At 43.7% G+C, this 17310-nt stretch overlaps 1 protein-coding gene across 1 annotated transcript in view; it reads right to left on the bottom strand.

Moving 5' to 3' along the window:
* The window catches only part of Cfap61 (cilia and flagella associated protein 61), a 288694-nt gene that overhangs the window by 207634 nt on the left and 63750 nt on the right, over positions 1-17310 (bottom strand). Inside the window, exons 8-10 of the mRNA XM_052181504.1 lie at positions 3560-3567; positions 2429-2503; positions 1583-1672 (exon numbers count right to left, since the gene is read on the bottom strand). Coding sequence (XP_052037464.1) covers positions 1583-1672; positions 2429-2503; positions 3560-3567 — 173 coding nt within the window. The remainder of the gene's footprint in view (positions 1-1582; positions 1673-2428; positions 2504-3559; positions 3568-17310) is intronic.

Here is a 17310-nt window from a genome sequence, read left to right as displayed (position 1 = left end):
TGACTTAGGGTTAGCGAATTTTTAGTGTCCGCTCCTCAGAGACAAACCTAAGCTACGGGTCTCAGCAGCTGCCAAGAACCTCTGGAAGGAGAGAAGGGACTAGAGGCAAAGAAGGGAAGGTCACCAGTAAAAGCCTTTCAAGGAACGGCTTTCCACCATGGACTCCAGCCTGAGTACTCCCTGCTTCAGAGGTACAGGAACTGGGGTGTTGATTCCCCCCCAACTAACCCCCTCACTCATCCCTGGCTACTCCCTAAAGAGTTGGAGCTAGGCACCTCTAGCCCTCTTCCTCAGAGTGCTGAGGCACACTAAGTGACCGAGCACTGAGGGTGGGGGACACAGCAGCAAATGCAAAGGTGGCCCTGTACTCATGCAGCACCATCTCTGTCTGACAGCACATCCTTCTCCCTGACCCCTCCCCCCCCCAGCCCCATCTGTACACGTCCATGCAGATAGCACAGGACCTAGTCTCCACCCACATCCTGCAGACTGCCTGGAAGGTCGGACACTAAGATCCCTGCTGTTCCATCATAGCCTGCTCTCCAGTTCAGGGCTAGCAGTAAGAAGGTAGCTCTCTCACTCCTAGATGAGTCCTCGCAGACTCCTTGGGTGATCAGTATCTGGGGGTCAGATAGCAGAGGGTCTGGCCTTCTGACAGAGCTCAGATGTAGGGACACAGCATTCAGAGGGCATCCCAGTGCCATCACGGACCTAACTCTGTTGGCCTGGGCCCCCCTTCAGAGATGTGCATGCTTCTAGAGGAAGCAGAATGTAGCAGCCTGTCACCAAGAGGCCCTCTGGGAATCCTGGAACAGGTTTTGTCTTGTTCTTGTCCCTGGGACAGACATTGCAGATCACATTAATCTCCAACTCAAGAAACTACAATGTCTGCCTCTGCTCCTTAAAAGGTCAAAATTCTAAGTAGGATCACAAGGCTCGGGATCTCCCAACTCCCCAGTTTATAGAAACAGATGACACGAGGGGTGGATGGAGGTAGTTTGACAAGGGAACAGGGCTAGGGTGTAGGTGGGATGAAGGAAAGTAACAAAGAAGATGTCCTAGGGTCAGCCAAAGAAAAAGATGCTACCAAGCAAACCTTGGTTAACTAACAGAAGCTGGGCCAGAACCGGTAACAAAAGGGGACTGTTCCAATAACCTTAGCAGCACCTAAGTACACATACTAACATGTACCTGGGCCTGTGTGTGCAAATGATATATATCTGCATATATCATGTGGAATGTACCTGTGTGTTGGGGGGAGGAGTAGTGGGGGCCCTCCAATAAGCATTTTACTTCTTCAAAGTTTCTCATTGGGCACAGAAGAAGAAAAGTCTCTCCATTTACTAAAATTGTATTTCAGCAAGTACCTGAAACACAAATAAACTATAACATATTGTATGAGCTGTGCAGAGAGTGTGGAATTAGGGATTAGTTACAGTAGGGTCACAGTTACCCAGAGCTGACCCAAGGACAATAGTGGCTATGTGTTGGGGCGAGGCAATGGAGGGGTTGTGGAGGGAAGAGCACACAGAAATTAAAGGGGAAGGAGCTTGTCAGCCAGCAGACAGCAAAGGCCTGACACAAGCGCAAGCCTTACCTGCATATCATCAGAGACTCTGCTGAAGACTGATGACAGGACTTCCTCACATGAAACTGTTTCGGTGTCTTTCCCCTGCAAAGGACCATGGGAAGACATGAGAATAAGCCAACCCTTGGTGGTTCAGAACCCAAGCTCTACACTGAGTTTCCAGCATGCTTATTGGCTAGGAGACACTGAGGAAGGGATCTGGCATCCACCTCATAAGGCTTTAAAAAGGGAGAGAGCAGGGAATGTAGATGGTAAACTGACAGATGCTTGGGCCAGTGCAGGCGCCTCCTTATTCTCTCTAGATAGTGATTGGAACTCTATTGTTCTTATTCTTCTGTGTGATTTGAGAGCTGCACCAAGTTTTCTTTTAAATCGGTCTTATCACAGTATACTTACCATATAATGAACACAAATCTAAAATGTGCCTTTTGAGAAGTTTTGACGTGTGTGTGTGTGTGTGTGTGTGTGTGTTGTGTGTGTGTGCTTAAAATAACAAGCGTATGCCTTGCTCCCTAAGTTTCTGCATGTCTCTGTGCCCCTAGCTCCCACTGCTTACAATCCCGAGCAGGTAAACACTGACCTGTCAGCTCTCCTCATGAATTTGTCACAGGAATGAGAAAAGTAAGGAATACAGGATGAAATCCCATCCTGGTCTGCATTCCAGGGCCCATGAGGCTTACCCATTAAAAACTCACCCCATCTCCCCACCTTCCTTTGAGTGGGGCCTTTCCCCTAGAGATGACAGGAAGCAGTGATGATCCTAACAGCAAAGGCTCATTCAATGTCAGAAGTCTCAGGCCCATCCCCATCCCTCAGGCCTGGAGAAATAGTGTCTCTTACCTGGGTCATTTCTGAGGTCATTTCTGAGGTCATTTCTGGCTCCTCCACTACTTTTTGAAAAATTTGGCTGTCACTCTTGCTTTCAGAGTCTTTGAAAGAAAAGATAAGGACAGAAAATAAGTGATAAGTAATCCACAGAACCATGAGAAACTGGGAAGTGGGTCAAGTGTTTTTAAGTAATGGTGGAACTACAGATGTCTATTCCAAAGACGCGCAGCTGGAAAAGAGCACAGGCTTTGCAGCTCCCCTAACTGTCTCTCAGACACTCAGATCCTAGGCTAGCTCCTCTTCAGCCCTTCTGTGCCTTGTCCATGTGATGAAGATGAAAGTTGCCCCAGGGAAGCTGTGCAGGTGACTGATGCACACAGAGGACGTGTGCCCGGCACCGAGGGAGCGCCCCACCCTGCCCCACCCCTATCCTCCACACAGCTCACACACCCCACACCTCTGCCAAGCTCAGGGTAACAGGCTCCTTTGACTGACGTCTGGCTCCTTTGAAGTTTCTAAACAAGCCTTACTTTCTTGGATTGTTGGCTTTAAAGTAGTCCTACCATAGAAGGCAGAAATTCCAGTTTGCTATACAGTGCTCTCTGAGTTCCAAAGATTAGGAAAGGAGATTTGGAAATGCCATGACCTCTGCCAGTGACACTGACATTAGCATTTCTTCCCTCTTGCCCTCTTACTCCACCTCTTCCTCCTGTCCCCCCTCCCCACCACTCCTTGGCCCTTTCTTGCCCCCTCTCTCATCCTTTGCTAGGTAGCCCAGGCTAGCTTTGATTGCTGGGATTACAGCTGTATATGACCATGCCAGCTCCCTTTTCTATTTTCTAAGTAAGAAGAACCGGGGCTGAGCACTGTTGTAACCGGGGCTGAGCTCTGCAAAGTCAACCATTCAGACACTGTTCACACGCCTCATCGTCTCTAAAAGTAACAATGGAAAAAGACCTGCCTACTTACCAGACAAAAACTCCTCTCTCCCGGTCTCTCTCCCCAACTCTCTCACTCCTCCCCTCTTTTCTGTTTCTAAGTCATCCATGCCTTAGTAGGGCAATTTGGAGGAAACTGTCACAGGAGGGATGCCCGTCCTGCCTTCTGCCTCACAGAATCTGCTCCACTTATCTTGAGATCCACGTCTTGATCTCAGCAGTGACTTCTGCTCTCCTGCAGCCCACAGACCCTCCTCTGTCTATGTGCACGAGGCACCCTGGGCCCTCTGAAGGCTCTAGAGATGTAGTCTGTGAGATCAAGCTGCTCTGCTTTCGTGTTTCTAACTCTCCTATTGGACAGTTCAAGGCCGCCATCTTCTCTGGCTCCTCCCCTGGCTAGCTCACCTTTTAACATCCATCACTGGCATGACTTCTACAGACCCTGCTCAACCCAAACTCCAGGACCATGAACGACTTCTACCTGCTTATAACAACGAAGTGAGTGAATGAAATACAAACGAGAGTCTAGAGAAAAATGATGCCCAAAAAGGTTTTTCAGAGAGCAATAATGCTGAAGGCTCTAGGAGAGAGGCTCATATCTGGACACAAAAAGTAGTTAGTTCATCGGCCATGAAGAACGGTCCTGAGAAAAGTCCTTGTGAAGAAAGATGCTTCAAGGAGAATAAAGCTTATCTCGGCTCTGGTCCCTGAGCACACCCTGTGCCTGGGGTTTCTAGCACTTTCATAATGACAACTCTGGCATGCTTTTTGTTTTGAACTACAACACACAGAAAAGTGTTGACGTCGGTAAGCTTCTACACAGGTCGCTTCCATGTGACACCTACGGAGGTGGCTATGCAAAATATTTTCCAGATCTGTGTCTCTCATGCCCATGTCAAGTCAACACACCTAGCTCCGAGTTCTACTATCATTGATTAGTCTTGCTCATATCAATAAGTCCCTATTGGGTTTTTTTTAATGATAGTTCTTATTTTACATTTCAAACAGAAGAACTGGACTAACAGCAAACCTAGGAACATGACCTACTCCATATGCATATATTTTACAATTAGAATAACATTTCTAAAAAGTAAAAAAAAAGAAATAAAGACTGGATTGGATTTACAATGAACCAATAATCCTGGTGACTTAACCATTCCCTAGTCTAATGCTCGCAAGACAATTACTAACGACAATGACTAATTGTCTTAGCTAAACTGTCATGAGGTGTTGAAGCTTATTATTAGGCAGCTGCCACCATTGTCCCCAGAGGTGACTGCATTTCAGAACTGGGCAAGGTGATGCCACATCTCTCTTTCCAAAATCTCTTGGGTTTTATGAGGTTTAATTAGTTAATGCTCACAATGTGCCCTGAGGTCATCAAATGTGACATGCTGGCTCAGAGAAAAGTCAAGGCTGTGCTATTATGTGGCACTCAACTAAAAACATGACTACGGCTACAACTTTTTTATTTTATGGCTTCTAACGCTTCAGTAGCTTCAGAGTCACGGACAGCAGATTATTATAGCAGAGAGGGAGACACAATTTTCTATGTATAATCTCTGCGTGAGATTACTTATCTGGAGTGGGTTTGCCCCAAGGCTAATTAAGCTCAAGGTTCAACTGCCTTCCTGGTACAGGCCACTCCCAGAGCACAGCAACTAATGCTATACTCATAATTATGATTCTCTTTAGAGAGGATCCCAGGTTTATATGGGCCTCAGGTGCCTGCACACACTGCATCTACTCTGTCACTTCTGAGATGTGTAACACACAGACAATGCAGCATAGAATATTTTGAAGGCTTTACGAAGAAATAGTGTGCGTTTTTACATTCGTTTCAAATATATATCAAAAATCCCAATAGGTTTTATGCAATGAAGTGATCCCAAAAGAGTGTTTAAAGAGAGTCGGTAAACAGTGGCTCACAACAGACTAGAGGAGCTCAAATTTCTTTCAGTAAGACATACTATACAGCCAGTCGTTAAAACTGAGGATTACTGGGGCTGGAGAGATGGTTCAGTGGTTAAGAGTACTGACTGCTCTTTCAGAGGTCCTGAGTTCAATTCCTAGCACCGACATGGTAGTTCACAACCATCTGCAATGGGATCTGATGCTCTCTTCTGGTGAGTCTGAAGAGAGTGACAGTGTACTCACAAAATACAAATCTTTAATAAATAAATCTTTAAAAAAAAAAGACAGGTAGGATTATTGAGGTAGGAATAGAAAAGAATGGACTAAAAAATTATAGCCAGGTATGAAATGTTGACATTAATAAGCTATACAGTAGTGTTGGCTTACCACATTAGAAAAAAAATTCAGCCCTATTTTCTAGTGAATCTCCAAATTAGCTGTTGATAAGATATCCTAGGGATGGGGAAATCATTTGAAATGTAAATAAATTATATCAAAAAAAAAGATATCCTAGGAATAACTTAAAAATTTAAAAATTTTTTAAAAATTTATTTGAAATTACTAGAAAAAACTTATTTGCATGGCCTTGTGCATGGGAAAAACCTTTCTTAGAAATGGAGAGGACATATGTCACAAAAGAAAAGATGTTATTATATTGGTTACACTAAACATTTCAAGTTCTGTCAAAAAGTATCATTTAAAAGCTTTTTTTTAAAAATTATATACATTGAGTTGTGGAGATTGGAGGGGGGCACAGGCACTTGACACTATGCCTGATGGCTTTGTTTTGAATCCTAGGACCTTCATGGTTAAAGGAGAACTGACTCCTGCAGATTGTCCTTCGGCCTTGACGTGCATGCTGCCAGACATAGGTAATTCACACATTCACACACATTTAAAAACACACCTGAAGTAATAAGTGTCCGCAAAAGTAGTTACATGGAAGAAATATTCACAACACATAAAATGGACCAACAGAAAATGGACCAAAGAAAACAGAAATAACCCAATAGGTAAAGTATATGAAAAGATAGGAATTAATGTTAATTAGGAGACATATGACACAGGAAAAGCACTCAGCTTCAACAGTACTTAGAGAAATAAAATGAAAGCAATGATAACTCCTTTCACCCAGACAATAGCCAAGCCGAGAAACTCTCACAACATTAAATATAGGCAAAGGAGAAAAGCTCAGAAGAAAGCCACTGGAACAGTTACATTTAGTGACAATGTGGACATCCCCAAGCCCAGCAGGGAAAGTTCTAGAATAGGGCCTGAAGAAATTGCAAAGGTTAAGTACAAGGATGCGCATTTCAGCATTGTTTGCAACAACAAAACATGAACAACCTGAACGTAACCAGCTTTAAGGGACTCAGCCTGGTAATAAGTGGATACAGCACTAGAAACACTGTTAGAAAAAGAAAGAACCCATGTAAATATCCTATGTCAGGCATCCTGGGAAAAGCAGCACCACTTCATAGCTTTGAACCTTGTGAGCAGAGTAAATGAAAATGCAAATTCATATCCAATGTATCCTGACATATCTTCAAAAGGAAATGAAGCATACAAATTCATACACAAATAGTATAAACTACCAACTAAACGAAAGAAGAGTTGTTGTGTAACAATTCGAAACAGAAAACAAAACTATTAACTCTCATAATAATAGGATCAGCTTTCCCAGTGTACTAGCTGGTTTTGTGTGTCAACTTGACACAAGCTAGAGTTATCACAGAGAAATGAGCCTCCCTTGAGGAAATGCCTCCATGAGATCCAGCTGTAAGGCATTTTCTCAAGTTGTGAAAAAGGGTGGGAGGGCCCATGTGGGCAGCACCATCCCTGGGCTGGTAGTCTTGAGTTCTATAAGAAAGCAAGCTGAGTGAGCCAGGGGAAGCAAGTCAGTAAATAACATCCCTTCATGGTCTCTGCATCAGTTCCTTCTTCCTGACCTGCTTGATTCCAGTCCTGACTTCATTTGGTGATGAACAGCAGCAATGTAAAAGTGTAAGCTGAGGCAGGTGATGGTAGTGCACACCTGTAATCCCAGCACTCTGGGAGGCAGAAGCAGGCAGATTTCTGAGTTCGAGGCCAGCCTGGTCTACAGAGTGAGTTCCAGGACAGCCAGGACTATACAGAGAAACCCTGTCTCAAAAAAAAAAAAAAACAAATCCCCCCCAAACAAAAACAAAACCAAAAACAACCCAGAAGTGTAAGCTGAATAAACCCTTTCCTCCCCAACTTGCTTCTTGGTCATGATGTTTGTAGAGGAACAGAAACCCTAACTAAGACAAATTGGTACCAAGAGTGGGGTATTCCTGTGACAGCCTGACCATGTTTTTAGAGAGGACTGTAGAAGGACTTTGGGACTTTGGAACTTTGGGCTAGAAGAGACATTAGGTGTTAAGAGCTCAATGGGATATTTTGTAGGAGTATGGAAGATAATGTTGAGAATAGTGCAAATGATTGAGGCCTGGCTTATGAAATTTCAGAGGGAAGATAAAAACCCTTATCAGGGCCATTGCTGGTGTTTTTGTTTGTTTGTTTGGTTGGTTGGTTGGTTAGTTGGTTGGGTTTTTTGTTTGTTTTTTGAGATAGGGTTTCAAGATTATGTGGTTTTGGTTAGCTGGGACTGAAGAATCATCTGTAATTAACAAGATACAAGAACTACTAAAGTGAAACTTTTGCATTACTGGGACTACTGATGATGGTTTGCTGGAGCTTAGAAAGTAGCAGTGATTAAGATGACACCAGCATCATTGAGGTGAAATCTTCTGGTAAGTGTTTTCTGAAAGCACAAAGAGGCTGTGTTCCAGAGATAGCCAAGGTTGTAGCTTGTGCTGCAGCTGGACTTGGTGATGTGTAAGAGTCACCCAGGTGTTACTGGTTTTGGAAGGCATGAAGGGGTCATGAAGAGTAGCTGAGACTTGGCATTGCGAGAGACCATGGAAGGCCATTGGTAAAGGTGCAGCCTCAGTTGCAACTGATGCCCAGGACTGAAGGGGTCATGCAAAGGAGTTGAGGCTTGGCACCATGAATACAGCCTAGGAGAGGCTATTCGTGAAGTCTAGTTGCAGCGGAAGATGGCAGTGTTTTGCAGATGCCAGTACCATGAGATGACCACCAAGACAGCAGCAGTGGAGTACAGGCAGTTGGAGCCTAGAAGACAAGGTTTGTGCTACAGTGGGTAGAAATGGAGAAGTGATCCAAGCCCTTGGAGGAGCCTACAAGATCGTGAGTGGATCTCAGACATTGGATGTTTGAGTTTGATATTGCTTTTGATTGTGACTGTGTCCTGATATTTTTCCCTCTTAAAGTTAAGAAAGAAGACTTTGAATTTTAAAAAAATATTGGATATTTCAAAGGGATTAAAATTTTAATATGTAAAGACTGTAGGATTTTTAAAGTTATTTAGATTTGGGGATGAATAAGGAAGTAAGGGTTAAGGCTTAACAGTGATGTGTTTGTGTGTCAAGTTGACAAGGGGTCAATTGTACTGGCTGGTTTTGTGTGTCATTTTGACACAAGCTGGAATTATCATAGAGAAAGGAAATGCCTCCATGAGATCCAACTGTAAGGCATTTTCTCAATTTGTGATCAAGCGTGGGAGGGTCCATTGTGGGTGGTACTATCCCTAGACTGGTAGTCTTGGGTTCTATAAGAAAGCAAGCTGAGCAAGCTAGGGGAAGCAAGCAAGTAAGTAACATCCCTCCATGGCCTCTGCATCAGTTTCCTGCCCTGTGTGAGTCCTGACTTGCTTTGGTAATGAACAGCAATGTGGAAGTGTAATCTGAATAAACCCTTTCCTCCCCAACTTGCTTCTTGGTCATTATGTTTGTGCAGGACATCCAGTTTCATTGGCAAATTCCACTGAGCATTTAAGGAATCAGTATTTCTATTCCCTCCTTTCAAAGTCATGTCCTTGGCTGGAGGGGCAGATTGGGGTTGAGTGTTTATGTAGCACACATAAGGCTTTGCTGGGGAAACAGAAACAGGGACATCCCTTCAGGCTTGATGGTAAGCCAGCCTTTGTGAAGTGAGTTCCAGGTCTAGTAAGAGACCCTGCCTCAAAACATAATGTGAAGGGCAACCGAGGAAGACTCCCAAGAGCTAGTGTGATGGCTCAGTAGTTAAGCATGCTTGCAACCAGCCCTGATGACCTGAGTCCCCTCTCTGGGAGCCATATTGTCAGAGAAATCTGATTCCCACAAGTTCTTATTTAACCTCTACACATGCATCATGCATGATACCTGCACAGACACATGCACACACAAATGTAAAATTTTTAAAGATTTCTTTCATTGACCTCTAGTCTACATGCATATACACAGAAAAAAAAATACATACTCATCCAATTTTAAGCATATAATTTTAAATTATATTTTATGTCTATATGTAGTCAAAAATAAAAATCAAGTGCATATGGAAGTAAATGTGAATGTGAAAGACAAAAAAAAAAAAAGATAGGATACTTAAATAAATTGTCTCAAGCCTATTGGTCTATTCTACTTTGTCCCATCTCAAAAATATCTATGCCTAAAACTTGCAGCACATCACTTTGACTTTTTCATTGAAGAATTTCAGCCAGTTTAGCTCTGGCTTGTAGGGCATGTGGGACCTTGTTACCAGATAGGTGTAAGAATGGTATGGTAACTGAGCTCAAATGCTGGGAATCTCAGAGCTGAAAATGGCAGGAGTAGAGCTATTCCCTGCCTGCCTCTACCTGCTCTGGAACACTTAACCACAACACCTCACTGAGGACCACAGGCACTGGGTCACACATAGCATAAACACCTGGTGTTCTCCATGCTAATGAGTTATCTAGCTAGGCCCTGAGCATTCAGCCAACGAGCTTCACTTCCTGGGCACTGCTTCCCACAAAAGGCCTTTAATCCCTGGTTCACCCTGAATGAAGTATATGCATTCATGCTTCACCAGCAAATAAACCGGTATGAACAAGCAAGGGTCATCTCTTCTTCATGGATCATTGCAGGGAAGGAATTCATCTTAAACAGCCCCGCTTAAATCTCCCGGGAAGGCCTTTTCCCCCAGCCCTCCTGTACTTTCAAAGGTTCTGATTGACTCCCAAACAGAACAGGTTCTGCCTATCCAGGGCTCTGCCTTCCCCTTCCTGCAAGCCACGTGGACGCCCCTGAGGGGAAGTGTGGACACAGGAGACTGGGAACCACAACATCTGTCCCAAACCCCACTGTTTTTCCTTCAGGTCCAGCAAAGGAAAAGGCACACCGTGGACCACAATCATGGATTTCATTCTGCTTCCTTTGAGCAGCATGTTTGCACTCCTCCAGACACACTGACAAAGCAGGACAAAGTGTGACATTGGCTAGGAATGAGCATGTTAGCATCCGATAAAACAGGATTCAGAACTAAACACTGCATGGCAAAAATAGTTTATACTGATAAAAGGCATTCTCCACAATGACAACCTCACTATCATGAAACCATAAGCACTGTGATGGTTAGTGTAAGCATGACAAAATCTAGAATCACTGGATGGGCCACTGGGCATGTCTGGGGCGACTATCCTGACTGTTAGTTGAAGCAGGAAGACCCACCCACTGTGGGTGGTGTCACTCTCGGCAGAAATCCTGGACTGGGTAAGTGAAGAGAAGGATCTGACCAGGAACACACCTTCAGCATTCTCTGCTTCATAGACTGGCTCCCTCCCTCAAGTTCCTGATGCCATGATAGACTATATTCTGTAACTGTGGGCCAAACAAAACCCCTTTCTCCCTACATCACCTTTGTCAGGGTTGTGTATCACAGTAACAGAGAAATAACTGAGACAGGTACCGAAGCATCCAAGTGAGTAAAGCGAGAGCTTTACAAACACCTGGAGAAATGGACAACACAACAGTAAAGCAAGAAACCTCCCTGTCTCAGAGTTATGCCAGGTCAGCAATAGTAAGGATATATTAGAGTTGTGGGTCGTTAGTAAGCTGTTTTTCACAGTGTGACCTGAAATTCTAAACTCTAAACAAAGAAGACACATTCACATCATTCAGAAGTCCAGTGTCTAAGAACTGACCCTATATCAGACTAGAGTAGAAGACATTCATTCAAACCCAGAGTATACAGGCTATTTTTCTAGACAACACACACACACACACACACACATACACAAATGGAGACCAAATACAAGAGAGCCAACATACAATGATAATAATCAACTGGCAACCAAACTGCTTTCCTACATAAATTTTAACTAAAAGAATAGACTACAATTACAAGCAACAATTATTCATAAAATAACAATCGTGAGAATATTAATTTCAACACTACTTGGTAATAGTTATGAAATATAGGTGAGGCAATGCCATGTAGAAACATTTACACCCCCTGATATAGTAATACTATATCAGTGACAACATCGATATAGTAAATTATTTAGACTGAGAACTTCTGAGCGATAAGGAGAGAGGGGAAGTAACACTATTTGGATGAGTTGAGTGTCCTGTAGATTCAGCTTCTTTGACCATATCTCCAAAGGAGTTTCCCTTCTAGGAGAAGGATGACAGACCTCTATCACTTGGAAATTGAGTTCAGCTACTACAATAGTATTCCAGAGGGTCCCTGGGCAAGCATTTGGTCTTTCATCTTGCAAAAGAGTCAAAAACTAATTAGGGAGGAGATGATGGTAGCTTGGAAGCAGTGTGTCCTGGGTGTCAGTGTAGTTTGGAGTCAACCAGAAAATAGCTTCTCAGCAAAGTGGGTGTTCAAGGGGACACATGGGTGGTTAATATCAGACAGAGAGACTTACATGCAGAAACTCTGGCTATCAGAAGAGAGAGCTACACAGAGTGCACTCACATTTGGCAGGCAGCAGCACAGCCCGTCTGCAGAGAGAAGTAATGGAGAGGGAAGGGAGACAAGGCAGTGAGCCCAAGGGAAAGGAAAACACTGCAGGAGTGCAGGGCTAACTCAGCGGATCCACGGAGCAACAGTTTTTAGAATCATGGGATCTCAGTTTCTTTGAAAAACACAGAAATGTAAGAATACAGGTGTTTTGTTTTGTTTTAAATTCCAGGTGTAAGGATGTGAGGCTGCTTCAGACTGACTATGATTCGCCTCATGCTCTAGCAAAGGCATGGTTTTGCCAGCTGCAATCCTGTGATGTTTAGAATTCTGGGAAATTTTCAGAGTGCCTATAGGTGTTGTTGTTGGTTGTTTAGGGAGGTTGGTTGTGAGATATAGTCAAAGAAGAAACAAAAAGAGAGAAATCAGATTCAGGGATTTTCCTCATTCCGCCTTCCCCTCTATCCTTCTTTCTCTCTTATCTAGTGATAGAGGGTGAAACCAGGGGTGTGAAGGGTGGGAAAAAGAAGAAGCCACAAGGCAGCAAAGACCAGCTACAGATCTGGGACTACACACTGGCACTGGCGACTTACTCTGCACATCCCAGTGTAAAAGCCCAGTGCTGTAGGTCACTCCCATGCTTGCTTCTCTGGGTAACATAGCATAAGCCTTTTCTTTTCTTGTAACTCAAAGCAAGTGTTGTCACAGTGTCGTACAACATCTATCATGTGGTCAAGTGAGATGCCATCCAACCACCGCAGCAAGATCACTGACAAATACACGTAGAGGGATCTGGGATAAACATCCAGATCTCTCTCCTCTTAAAACCAGAGGATGTGATGGCCCCGGAAGAGGGTCAGGACTGAGGTAACATGTGCAACTATGTCCAGAGACTGGCCATGTTACCTGACTTAAGAAGCTAGGTTCAGTCACTTAGTGGGCCAATTAAAGAGAAGCATTAGGTAGAGAAAAAAATGTATCCACTGTGGCCACACTGGAAAGGAACACAGAGGTACAAGGGCATGAGGTTTAGGTTTGAATAGAGGGCAAGAGGAATACATAACTAAGGATTCCTGCTGCTCAAGATGTGGTTCTAGTCATCACTGCCCACTGTTTTGATGCCAGTGGCACCTGCAAGCCGATCTGACAAGTCAAAACTGTGTCAAATGTCTTTAGCTCTATTTGGGGGTGTTTAGCTGTGTTCATCTGGTTTACATGTCCCAAGCACAGTTCATCAGTGGAAGCCAAGGCAGGAATTCCAGCAGAGATCACCGAAGATGCTCTTGACTAATGGAAGATTCTCTTGGCTCATGGAGGGACGTGCTTGACTGGGTTGCTCTCAACTCAGGCTGTTGCTGAGACTTTCATACATGAATCTGCATTCACACTGCTTCCACCCTTCCCTTTCCCCCACTGCAATTCCTCTCACGTCCCCCATTCCCTCTCAAATTCATGTCTCTTCTTCAAGTACTACTGTTACATATATACATATATGTGTATATATGTACATAGAACCATCTGAGACCTGTAGTGTTAATTAATAATGACCACCCTGCCAGGCCTCTGCACCAAGTCCCGGTGGGTCCCCTCAGCGTGGCTCTCACTGTTGCCGTTGAGCTAGTCAGTTCTAGCTAGCTTCCTCAGCATCTCAACTGTGTTCTCCCTCCACCATCAGCGAACCCACATTCCACACATGCCACACTACTCACAGGCTGCCAGTTCCTTTGGTTCCCGGACCGTGGGGTCCCAAATTACCCAGTAGAACAGTCTCTTAACACTCAATTAATTTGCCAATCAGATTCATCAATATTTAAAACACAAATTCAAGATGCCAATACAATGAAAACTTTTGCCAATATTTCTAACCTCATAATAATGTACAAAAAGACATCCAAAGCCATGGCGTCCAACACTCCTGCTGAGACCTCCTTTTCCACACACCCCCCTTGTCTCCCTCCTCCTGTGCCTGTGCACCCTCCTCTACAACTCCTAGCTCTGCCCCCTATGTCCCCATCCAATCACTGGACTGATGAAATTGGACAGGAAAGTTTCTGCAACAGAGACCGGTTAGTCCATGCTCATATGCACATGTGTTCAGGGCCAAGCACATGGGATGAGAAAACCTATCAGCAATTTGCCCCTGATCTCTCACTACAGCCACTCGATGCTCTGAGGATCTTCCTTGTCAACTGTCATTGTGCTGGTCTGGTTTAGGTGACCATATTGTTGAGATTTCATGGGTACAGCTCCTTGTTATAAAATCTTTTTTTTTTTTTTTTGCATTTTATTGGTTAGTTTGTTTATGTCTGCGTCCATACTGTGCTCCTGTCTCTATCCTGTGTGTGTGTGTGTGTGTGTGTGTTGTGGGGGGGCAGTGTGAAATACCTTTCTGGGAGACAAATTCTTCTTCTGGCTGGCACCAGGCTCCAGCCTTTTCTTTCTCCCAGCATGAGACTCCTGGGGAAATTCCAATTCATGGGGTCTATTGTTTCCCCATGAATTGGAATAAAGCTGACTGATAGCCAAGAGGAGGGGTACAAGTATCTCTCTTCATATGGTCATCACTGCTACTGAGATGGTTATACCCTCAGGAAACCATAATTGTATCTGGTAGAAAGCACCAATTCAGCTGCAGCTCCTGGACAGTGGTATGTGCGCTACTCTAGGTGTGGGCTTCAGGGAGCACCCGAAATACCCATCATGCCTGCAGCTAGATAGAGCAAATCTGCCTGAAGTACGCCCGGCCTAGGGAACTCTGGTTCCGCACGACTCTGCACTGGTGAGCAAGGAAACAAAGCTATTCCCACCTGGCCACATGCCTACTCAGTCCATGCTCACTGCCTGAGTCACGGTGAGCAACACAGAAAACATAAGACAAAAAAAAGCCCAAACCCTACAATAAAACAATAAACCAGTAACTATCTCACAGAAGGTGCTCTATCCAAGGTGTGCCTCGCACAAGAAACCACAGAAAGAAGTGCAGAGGTTTATAAGTATAAATCTTTTTTTTTGATCTTTAAAAATATTTATATTAAGAGGCTATGGAGATAGCTCAAAGGTTAAGAGCACTTAGTGCTCTTGAAAGACCCAGGTCCAGTTCCCAGTACTCATACAGTAGCCTAACTGTCTGTAACCCCATATATGCAGGATTCCAACACTCTCTGAAGGTACCAATAAAAAGTGATATGCAGACACAAGTAGGCAATGTACAAACACATAAGTCTAAAATAGTTGTATGGATATCTATTAATATCTTATTTTTTTAATATTTGGTTTGTATATATTTCTATAGATTTTGTTTCTTTATATATATAATTATTCTTTTGAGTTTTTTATATTTTCTTTTCTGCTTCTAATAACAGTAAAACTCATTTATTTCTAAATCTCTGTCTCCATTCTCTACCTTTCTTCTGTCTTTCTTCCTCTCTCCATTTTGAATGTTCTAGCTTGCGTCTTCCATTTTCTTCTCTTTCCCATCTTTATTTTTAAAATTCACCTCTACAGCTTTTTGGTTTATATTACGTTTGCTTCTACCTTTCTTATAATTATTGGACTTGTGGATGCTAGGCCAGTGAACATGCTGTGTGTGGGTGAGGGTGCTTTTTGCCATGCTCGATGACCTGAGTTCAATCCCAGGAATCCATATAGTGGAAGGAAGGAAAGAGCTGGCTCCTCAAAACTGTTCCCTAACCTCAATACGGATGTTGTGGCATGCAGATACACGCGTATATGCTTGTACTTGTGTTAACACACAACCAGTGATCAGTACATGAACAACCACGATGGCTCAGCAGGTAAAGGTACTTGCCATTAAGTCTAATTGTTGTGGGAAATATTAAAAATGAACTGGCACATTCCAGCGCTTGTGCTTCTGACCCGGCGGCCTGGCCGGCCATACACTGGCGAGCAATGGCCAACCTGTTTTTATCTCGTGAAGGACCTCCACATAAAACCAGACACACTTAAACTAATAGAAAAGAAACTGGGGAAGACCCTTGAGGACATGGGCACAGGGGAAAAGTTCCTGAACAGAACACCAATAGCTTATGCTCTAAGTTCAAGAATTGACAAATGGGACTTCATAAAATTACAAAGTTTCTGTAAGGCAAAGGACATTGTCAATGGGACAAAATGGCAACAAACAAATTGGGAAAAGATCTTCACCAACTCTACATTCGACAGAGGGCTAACATCCAATATATTCAAAGAACTCAAGAAGTTAGACTCCAGAGAGCCAAATAACCCTATTTAAAAAATGTGATACAGAGATAAACACAACATCATTAGTCATTAGGGAAATACAAATCAAAACAACCCTGAGATTTCACCTCACACCAGTCAGAATGGTTAAGATTAAAAACTCAGGAAACAGCAGGTGCTGGCGAGGATGTGGAGAAAGAGGAACACTCCTCCACTGCTGGTAGGGTTGCAAGCTGGTACAACCACTGTGGAAATCAGTCTGGTGGTTCCTCAGAAAACTGGGCATAATATTATCGGAGGACTCAGCTATACCACTTCTGGGCATATACCCAGAGGATTCCCCAGCATGTAATAAGGACACATGCTCCACTATGTTCATAGCAGTCCTATTTATTATAGCCAGAAGCTGGAAAGAATCCAGATATCCCTCAACAGAGGAATGGATACAGAAAATGTGGTATATTTATACTATGGAATACTACTCAGCTATTAAAAACAATGAATTTATGAAATTCTTAGGCAAATGGGTGGAACTGGAGAATGTCATCCTGAGTGAGGTGACCCAATCACAAAAGAACCCACACTCACTGATAAGCAGATATTAGGCCAGAAGTTTGAAATACCCAGGAAACAATTCACATATCAAATGATGCCCAAGAAGAAGGAAGGAGAGGCCACTGGTCCTAGAAAGGCTCAGTGCAGCAGTGTTGGGGAATACCAGGATAGGGAAGCAGGAAAGGGGTCATTGGGGAACAAGAGGAAGAAAAAGGGCTTATGGGAGAGGGGATCCAAGAAAGGGGAAACCATTTGAAATGTAGATAAAGAATATATCGAATTAAAGAAAAAAAGAAAATATTAGAAAGACTCTAACTCAGAACTCCACAATCTCTCCACTCAGCTGGAGAGGTTCCTACTGGCAGATCGCTACCACACCAAGCCCGTGCTTCAAATCCCCCACGGCCTTTGTGGTGCACCTCAGGCAAACCCACGCTTTGCCACCATACCTTTCTCTCTTGAACCCAGAAGAGC

The sequence above is a fragment of the Apodemus sylvaticus genome, chromosome 5, assembly GCF_947179515.1.
Source record: "Apodemus sylvaticus chromosome 5, mApoSyl1.1, whole genome shotgun sequence".
Lineage (NCBI taxonomy): Eukaryota > Metazoa > Chordata > Mammalia > Rodentia > Muridae > Apodemus > Apodemus sylvaticus.
The sequence above is the reverse complement of the archived record's forward strand: the minus strand, read 5'-3'. Positions and strand labels throughout refer to the sequence as shown.